Source organism: Drosophila pseudoobscura, chromosome X (genome assembly GCF_009870125.1).
Source record: "Drosophila pseudoobscura strain MV-25-SWS-2005 chromosome X, UCI_Dpse_MV25, whole genome shotgun sequence".
In the NCBI taxonomy this organism is placed as follows: Eukaryota; Metazoa; Arthropoda; class Insecta; order Diptera; family Drosophilidae; genus Drosophila; species Drosophila pseudoobscura.
In genome coordinates, this window is record NC_046683.1 from 60,876,961 (window position 1) to 60,885,990 (window position 9,030).

The 9,030-nt window shown below is 45.2% G+C and overlaps 1 protein-coding gene across 2 annotated transcripts; it reads left to right on the forward strand.

The window, feature by feature from the left end:
• Positions 1-889: 889 nt before the first annotated feature.
• Chd64 (calponin 3) lies at positions 890-8,675 on the forward strand. 2 transcript variants are annotated; one of them, XM_001352992.4, is made up of 3 exons: positions 890-1,202; positions 7,742-8,083; positions 8,158-8,675. In XM_001352992.4, exons 1-3 carry the CDS (start codon positions 1,149-1,151, stop codon positions 8,326-8,328), a joined length of 567 nt encoding a protein of 188 aa, XP_001353028.2. In that variant the 5' UTR covers positions 890-1,148; the 3' UTR covers positions 8,329-8,675. The 2 variants fall into 2 exon arrangements, with proteins under 2 accessions (XP_001353028.2, XP_015044094.1); XM_015188608.2 differs by lacking the exon at positions 890-1,202 and adding an exon at positions 7,551-7,662.
• Positions 8,676-9,030: the final 355 nt, after the last annotated feature.

A 9,030-nucleotide genomic window follows, 5' to 3' on the forward strand; every position in this document is an offset into this window, starting at 1 on the left:
TATGTACGCAACTAACTGAACCCTAACTTCTAGTTAATTAATGCTTTCCTATGTTATAAACCTAATGGCGATATAATCAAAACAAAACAAAAAGACAAATGCAAACGCAAACGCAAATCCACATGAATCAATACCGTAAACGATCAAGCTGAACTATGTATTGTACTATATATAATAATACGAGTCGAGTATACTATATATCACACATGCGTACGAGTACACAGACAACAAAACAGAACAACAGAACATGTAAGCAATCAATCCCCTCTATTTATTTAGAATCACATGAGAACACTAAAGAAATTCGCTTATTATCGTAAAACCACACAAAAATTGCATAATTTATACGATTACCTAAAAATATATATATTTATGTGAATAAACTGTAACTAATTCTCAAGGCAAACAGAAATGAGTTGCTCCATCCCATCCCATTCCATCCCGTATCATAAGCCTTGATCGCTTCCAGAAAAGTCCCTCTAAATACGAGTTCTATGGTCATGAGCATGGAATGCTGAAATAGTTCTGGTGATAAGGCAAGCCATAGGAACCAGGAAATAGAGCAGAGGAGAGAGATTACTATCTAATCTTTTGCTCTATGAATTCAAGTAAAAGTGAACATTGTTTTTATATTGTGGTTTGCACTGCGTTTAAAAATAATAAGCCGTTAAACATTCCTCTATGACATCATCATGGCCAAACCAGCTGATGAGCAGCGGCGAGAGGAGAAGAGCTCAGAGAGAACTCAAGCAAAGCTAACGCTAACACAAAGCTGCTCCGATACAACGCCAAATTGAGTACTTTGCTCTCTCCGGGAGAGCGCGTTAGGGAGCACACCACCTTGTAGAATTTCAACATGACCGAGTTTTCGTAGCTCCCCTGTTTGGATTGCACCGTTAAAACACTCTGAGCTTTCGTTAAACACGGTCGTGCCTTTCTGTCTTTCGTTTTAACGTTCCGTTTGCCGTGATAGCCATTCCATTTTTTTTGGTGGACAGTGCATCGTAGCATTGTTGTGCATACCGAATACCGAACACCGATATAGCCCAGGCCAGGCCAAGACACCACCAACCTACATTTCAAGCAGCATTTTTTTTGTTTAAGCCAGGCTCCCTGCAAACCCGCAAACCCGTTTCTCCAGCGGCAACATGTCGTCCAACCGTGCACCCAAGTCTGGTTTTGCCGCCGAGGCCCAACGCAAAGTAAGTACTAAAACAACTACAACAAACAGCAGAATAAACAAATTGCCGAAAAACAGAAACAGAAACTGAAACTGAAACTGGGGCCCGACGTGCTATGGGAGTGTGGGGTGGTTGGGGTGTGTGCTTTGGAGGCTGCTCGGCTGCATCATTGACTTTATTTGGCGATTCGACGCCGAGTTTTATCTGCCTCGCGCCAAAAGCCAGCAAAATAAACTAAAAATGGAATTTCGTCTAACAAGGAATGACCTCATTCCGTTGATAAGTGAGCTTGGGGCTCGGATAATGAATGTGGTATGTGAGAAATGGTGCTCCGACTTGTCCATGCCTGTACGCGCACGCGTACGGCTGTGTGTGTGATGCATGCGTAATGTATGATGATGGGCTTCGTTCTGCTCTTCGAAAACAGCTTTCAAGTGCGCGAATTATTTCATTAGAATACAGCTTTCAAGTGCGGCAACTATTATTCCATTTGAATCAGCCACCCCCTCCCCCGTCACCCATTGAAAGCTGTCTCAGGTCTTTGGATGGTTCCAGGGGAATTTTGTGGTGCATTTAATGAATGATCACTGCGGCTCGTTGTTGATTCCCTTTCCAGAATGGAAACTGTCTGCTCTGCAGTTAGTTCCCTTCCTTGAATAAATTGACAACATTAGTTCCGCCTATTTACAGCACACTTTGTATTACATGCACACCCCCTGGCAAATGCACTTTTCTACCGAAATGGAAGGGGGGGTAGCACATGCATACATATGTATGTACATTTGTATATTTTCGTAGTACCCTTCAACAGTTACGCAATTCAAGCCGCACCGCGCCTAAGCCAAAGTGAAATTGTATATGTCGCCCGGTAAAGGGGATTAAGTGCAGTCCGACAGCAGCAGCAGCAGCAACAACAACAAAGGCAAAAAGACAACTATACAATAGTTACAACATTTCACAAAAATAAAAAAACACAAAATAAATGGGTACAAAATGCTGCGGCTTTCGACAGTCGATGTTTCGAATACCCTTCTGGCAATATGCCAAGATTCAACAGGTTTGCTTTTGCTGAGCAGAGACTGCCTTTTGGTGGGAGAGTGTAGGGTATAAAGAGAGGAGATCATCCTTCGGAGAGTGGTAGGTGGCAGTTGGTAGGGCCATACACTCGTTCCGCCTGGCATGCAGGCCAGCTGTCGTCGTCTCAGCTTCAAATCGCGATCAAATGGCGGCCAGCTCGGCTCTCGAAGCCACAGGAGCTGGAGGCGATGATGTCATCCTCAACAGCCAGCTGGCGGCAAAGGCAAAGGCAACAGCAATGGCAACGGCAACCGCCACGGCGTCGCTGTCGTTGTCGTTGTCGTCTCCTGCCCGTTTCGACTTTGATCATTTCGGCTTTGAAGCAACTCTCCGAAATGGAGAGTCGAGTCGAAGACGTTGAATGCGTGGCAGAAGGGGGGAAAAGCGATAGGAGCACCTTTCCATGAACGCCATGAAAAACACACCAACACATGCGTCGGGTCGGGTCGCTCGTCGTCGTCGTCGTCGTCGCCATCGCCTTCGTCAAGCACTTAAAGAGTATGTGGCATGAACAAACAACAGTAAGAAAACAAAATTTCTATATAAGAAGGTACATACGTACATATATGCATACTTACATACTCGTCCGAGTATATGTATCTGAAAGCTACAGCTGTATCTGTATCTGTATGTAGCGCATATTTGACTGGCCTTTCGTTTCAAATTTCGGGCAGGGCATGGCTTTGCTTTGCTTGGGCTCTGCTGCAGCCCCTTTCGACTGGGAGAACCGAGAGAACCCTTTCAACCCTTCCCAGAAGCGCGTTAATTAGACGTTTTCTTGTTAACCATTTCCCCCTGCTTTCGCTGTCGCTGATGGTTTTTTCGTTGTTCCAGCCATTGAAACATTAGCCACGTACTAATCACCTGGGCCGTATTTGGCTGCCAAGAATCGGAATCCGAATCCGAATCCGTGGCACCCCCCTTTGCAGACATTTGTACATCCGCAGCACGCAACATATCCATGTACAGGTCTCTTCTATCGGTATCAGTAAATGGGACTTGTCGGTGGGGGCCTCCCTCGCGGCTCTTCAGCAGTTGGCCCACATACACGTACCTGTACTTGTACTCGTACTCGTACATGTACAATGTACCTACCCATACCCAACACCATCAGACAGACACCGTCATTTTTAGATAAGCCATAAACAGTAGAGTAGAGGGAGTCATAAATCAAATGTTGTTTGGATTTCCGGTGAAACTCCGGCACCAAATAAAAGACCAAACCCCCAACCAACCCTCTCTCCCCCCGTTTGAACACATCATACAGCAACATCCATAATAATAATAAGAGTTCTCTTTATGGGTCTTTATGGCACCTCCCCTCTGGCACGGCACTCGAATTTGGCTTAAAACTTGAGAGTATTATGTCCAAAAGAGCATATCGTATCATATCATAACATACTGTAGTTGACCTCGTTACATTTTCGGAATTTTGTTGATGTTTTCACAGTCGAAATGACATTTATTCACGAGTAGTAGCAGTGCATACAAATCTCCCAGATATTGGTCAGCAATTGTCATGGATCACATGACGCATCCACAGCCACATTGCGAAAGAAAGGGAAATGAAATCGGCATCGGAATCGGAATTGGAATCGGGTGAATGAATAATCGCCAGAAATGTCAGTATTTTCGAATTTCGCAGCTTACGTAATGGCAGAGTAGAGAGGAGTAGAGTGGAGAGTGGAGAGTAGTGTGTGTTTGTTTGGCGATGCGTCAAACTCTGAGTGATTGTGGATTCCCTTTTAGACGGGCATACCATACACACATTTAGCTAATCATCGTCATCTTTGCTGAAATATTGCCAAAGTTCAAATTGATGGGGCCCCGGCCCCGGCCCCAGTCCCGGTCTAAGGCAAAGCAAAGCCATCGGATCCGATGGATCCAAAGCCAAGGCATGACATCATCGACTCGACTCAACGATCGCTGGCTTCAAAAAGCCATCAACCAGGCCAGGCCAGATCAGGCCAGACCAGACCAGGCATTACGTGCCCCTGCTTCTCATATCCTACAATGGATTATTATGCAATGATCATCAGTCTTCCGACTGGATCGCCAATCTCCTCTTGTTTTTAGTTTTATTTTCTTATATTTGGGGGGACAAATGTGCAGACATTTGTTTCGTTTGCAGAGCGGAAACTTCCGTCAGAGTTGGGCTCATGAAGTCAGAACCCTGGAATAGAATATTTTTAGAGGTAGAGATTCACTCACTGTCTGAATCATGGACACGGACACGGACACGTACGTGTAGTTTCTCTCGGAAATATTTTCACTTTTCAAGTAACGTAGGTGGGATGGATGGGAATCATATTGCGTTGGCAGTAAGACAGGTTTAATTTAGCTCTGTTTTTTCGATGGAGAGTTTTTGCTGGCCCACAGTTTTTGGAAAGTAAGCGTGAGTATGCGGGAAGCCAGAAGACAAGAGCCAGCCCCTTCAATTTTAATTTAACTAAAAGCCAGAGCCAGACCCTGAGCCAGGGCCAGGCCCAGCCCCAGCCCGGGTCGTCTTGAAGGGTCGCTAATTCGCATTGCGTGTAGAATGCCATCCACCCAGAACGTACTTGAAGGGCCCGGTGCATGGGCTTCCTCTTCCCACAGACAATAACTACAAACATCATAAGCATGAGAATTAATTAGGTTCTTGTGGGCATTTCATTGTCACGCTGCTGGTAATTGTCCGTAATCTTGGTTAATTCATCAAACTGACCCATAGACCCAAAAAAAAAAACGACACAAAAACACACAGACCCCCCCAGGTCGGTGAGTGTCGTTCGGGGGCTACTGGAAATATAAAAAGTGTAGTTGATTCGCTTTCATCTGAGGGCTTTTTCTAACGGAAACAAAACAAAACTTTTGAAATTTCGTTGCTGATTATTTTGCAATCTACAAGCAAACATACAAACGTACAGTAGAAGACCCTGGAATGCCCCTAACGTACGATAAGGCAGCACGTTCTGGCCAGCTGTACATACCCGTACACGATACCCATACAATGGAAACTAAAAACACACTCCCATCATTATTCCTTATACGAGTGCACATAGTATATGTATATTATTTGCTGTACTTTTGTGCCGGCATTCGATTGTCGTTGAATTTCAAGACGACCTCAAACTCACTCAAAACTAAATGGCAAAAAATAAAACAAATGAACTGCTGGCTCCGTGCTTTCCGACAGTCGCTTGCTGCTGACTCATTAAAATAGCGCTTAAAAAAATAAGAAGAAGAAGAAAAAAACAATGTGTAGGAAAGGTGGGTGAGGGGGGCAGGGGAAGACTCGTAACTTGGCAGAAAGCAGAAATAATTTTGCTATTCTCTAGCATTTTTTGTTTGTGTTCGATTCTGTTGGGACCACCAACTGGAACTGTCGAAAACGTGTAAGAAATGTTCGGCATTCATTAGTTTCTTAACGGCTTTTTATTTACGATTATCTATAGAGAGATAGGCGGGCAGGCAGGCCGGCAGGCCGTAGAATCCCATCTACATATTTATGCCTGGTCGAAATTTATTCATCTGCCCGGAGGGTGTCAATTTATCTGCCATCATCATAATCATCATCATCGGGGAGATCGGGGTGCTCTTCCAGAGTTATGGTCATCTTGTGGCCGGGGCCAGATGCCAGATTCTTGCAGAGAATGTCAATCAAAATAATTTTTATTAATTGTCTCACGCTTCGCGAGACGTTTCCCTGTCCCTCTCCCAATGATGAATGATGGATTCTGTTATTTGGTTCCATTTGATGTGGCTTTGTTTTCGGGATAAGATAAGTGCTGTCTCCGGCTCCATCTCTGGCTCCAGCTCTGTCTCTGGCAACGGTTTCTAATGGGCTGACCTCTGCTGTTGGACTGTTGGGCGACCGTTATTCCAATTAGCGAATCAGTGGGAAGGAACGATTGCAATTATCGATAGCCCACTGTGATGGCCGTTTAATAATTGAAAGAGAAATCCGTCAGCTTCTCTGATGATAGAGTCATTTCCAGGCGATTTGCATATGGAGGCTGTGCCTCTTCATATCTTAATCATGGATCAGTCGTTAATAATGCTCGTAAAATTTGATGTTTGACAATTGGCGGCTGCGACTACCGTTGCGAAAGGGAGAGCATACATATATATGGATGTAGTACAGTGCATTCACCTTTGTTAAGTACACAAATCCAGGGAAAGCCTCTGTCTGCTATCCCCCTCTATAACGCCGGCAATTGGTGGGCTTGCTTGCATTTCCCAGAGGGACAGCGATAAGGAGTGGTGGCACCAGGGGTCCCAAGCCCCAAGCCCCAAGCCACCAGCCACAATACAACTCAATTGGCGACAATCGTTCCATTTGTTTTCTGAGATCATTCATTTTAATAGACTCGCCCGTCAGAGCCAAATCACACATTTTAGTGGAAGTAAAGTACATTTTTCCATATATATATGGACGGTATATGTACACTCTGTGTATGTATGTATTCCTCTGTTCGCTTTGATAAAAATTGCTGATTATCTGAAATCTGTTAGCGACAGGCACTACAATTCAATCAAATAAAACTAATAATAACGAGTGGGTGGGGTGGAGAGGGGTGATGGCCTAAAGATTGTTAAACATTTTGATTCCGATTTGGATTTAGATTTGGATTTGGATTTTTATTGGATTTTTATTGGATTGGCCTGAAGCTAAATGGAAACGCGACACGCAACGCTTGTGTGGTTTTTGATTTTTGGTTTTTGCGGTTGGAAATGTTGCTCCGCTTGGAATGGGGGCCAGGGGCCAGATGCTATGCTCAACAAGTGGTGGGCCACGCTCACAGATAGAGCTCGCTCTATGGCCAAAATCGGTGCGAAGGACGCCCAAGCGGCCGGCAAACTTAAGGCCGAATATGGTCAAGACACTCGGATAAAACAGGCTCCGCTCCCAGCCAAAGCTATCGGCATTGGCAAATATGGCTGTACATATCTATATGTATATATGTATCTATACTGTATAGTATGAATATTGTATATTGTATATTGCTTTGAGAACATTTCGAACGTGACTGACTTTTATAATTTGAGCAAGTCAGCACCAGCACCCATTCGATGGGGAGTGGCAATCGAGGGAGAGAGGGAGAGGTAGAGAGTTAGAGAGAGAGGCGCAGAGTGTAGGCGGAGTGCAATCTTATCCTTATCGGAACTCGAAATATATAAACGGCGAAAATGTCACGAGTGCCAGACAGGGAAAGGTTGATGTTTATAGCCAATTAATGATAACTCCCTTATCACCGATATTTCCTGAGATAGTTGCAGGGGAAATAACACATTATCGTTAGAGCCAGAGATACTGTCTGGCTCTGGACATGATTTGACTCGCGCGATTGGTGTCCCCAGTCTAGAAAGTCCCTCCGAAAGAGTGGGATTAGCAGAGCAGAGAGCCATGTACCAGTCCAAGGTGGCCCCCGTTTCTTTGAGTATCCCCAAAATTTGCCAAATGTCTAACCAAAAGCCTCCACCATTTGTCCTGATTGCAGATCAACTCAAAGTACAGCGAGGAGCTGGCCCAGGAGTCCCTGGAGTGGATCAAGTCGGTGACCGCTGAGCCCATCAACACGTCCGGCGACACGGACAACTTCTTCGAAGTGCTCAAGGATGGCGTGATCCTGTGCAAGCTGGCCAACGCCCTGCAGCCGGGATCCATCAAGAAGGTGAACGAGAGCAAAATGGCCTTCAAGTGCATGGAGAACATCTCGGCCTTCCTGGAGTGCGCCAAGAACTTTGGCGTCCCCACCCAGGAGACCTTCCAGAGCGTGGATCTCTGGGAGCGCCAGAATCTGAACTCTGTGGTTATCTGCCTGCAGTCGCTGGGTCGCAAGGTGAGTGCAATCGTCGCTCGCAAAATATTCCCAAAATCGCTTTAACGACGATCTCTTATCCGCCTTATCTGCAGGCCTCGAACTTCAACAAGCCCTCGATCGGACCCAAGGAGGCCGACAAGAATGTGCGCAACTTCAGCGACGAGCAGCTGCGCGCCGGCCAGAATGTCATCTCCCTGCAGTACGGCTCCAACAAGGGCGCCACCCAGTCGGGCATCAACTTCGGCAACACCAGGCACATGTAGAAGTAGCAGTGGCAGCATCAGTCCACCTCCACCTCCCCCCCACCCTAACCCATCTCCACTCTCAGAAATTCCGCAATAAAGCCAAAACCAAAAGCCAACATCTTCCGCTGCGGCTACCTTCGGTAGTTTTGGCATTGAGTCCTCTTTGATTTGGGTCTAGTTCAGGTTTAATTATGACATTTTGAGAACACACGATAAATTATATGAAATATGTAGAGAGAGCGAAACCAGAAGCGATTAACGATTAACGATTATATATTTATGATACCAATTTGTATTTGTATTCCAATTGTAGCAGGCGAATGCTGTTATGTTATTACATAAACTACATTTATTTTTTTTTAATATTATTACTCGTAAGTACTCACATCCAAGTCCGCACACGGACATTCTTAGAATGATATATTTATATTTTCAACATTAGCATTCCGCATTCCGCACTGCGCCTTCCGTATGCCTGGCACTCCACCACTCTCTTATCACTCTGATAATATCGTTCTTAAGAACGGCCACACACCGCCCCACCACCCATCACTGTTCTGCTCCCACTGCACTCGGATTTTGTGCCATCGAAGGGCAGTTTGAAACTGTTCGTCCCAATGCAAATGGAGTTGCATGATGAAAGGGAAGTGAAGTGTCTTCTATCTCGTAGAGTTTCGAACTAACCACCTGAGAATATCAATCAACCTGAGCATTTAATTA

Bases quoted from the DNA above. Each gene is read 5' to 3' on its own strand.
- Chd64 (XM_001352992.4), top strand. From the start codon at position 1,149: ATGTCGTCCAACCGTGCACCCAAGTCTGGTTTTGCCGCCGAGGCCCAA. The intron at 1,203-7,741 runs GTAAGTACTAAA...TCCTGATTGCAG, and splicing joins CCGCCGAGGCCCAACGCAAA to ATCAACTCAAAGTACAGCGA. The intron at 8,084-8,157 runs GTGAGTGCAATC...CCTTATCTGCAG, and splicing joins TGCAGTCGCTGGGTCGCAAG to GCCTCGAACTTCAACAAGCC.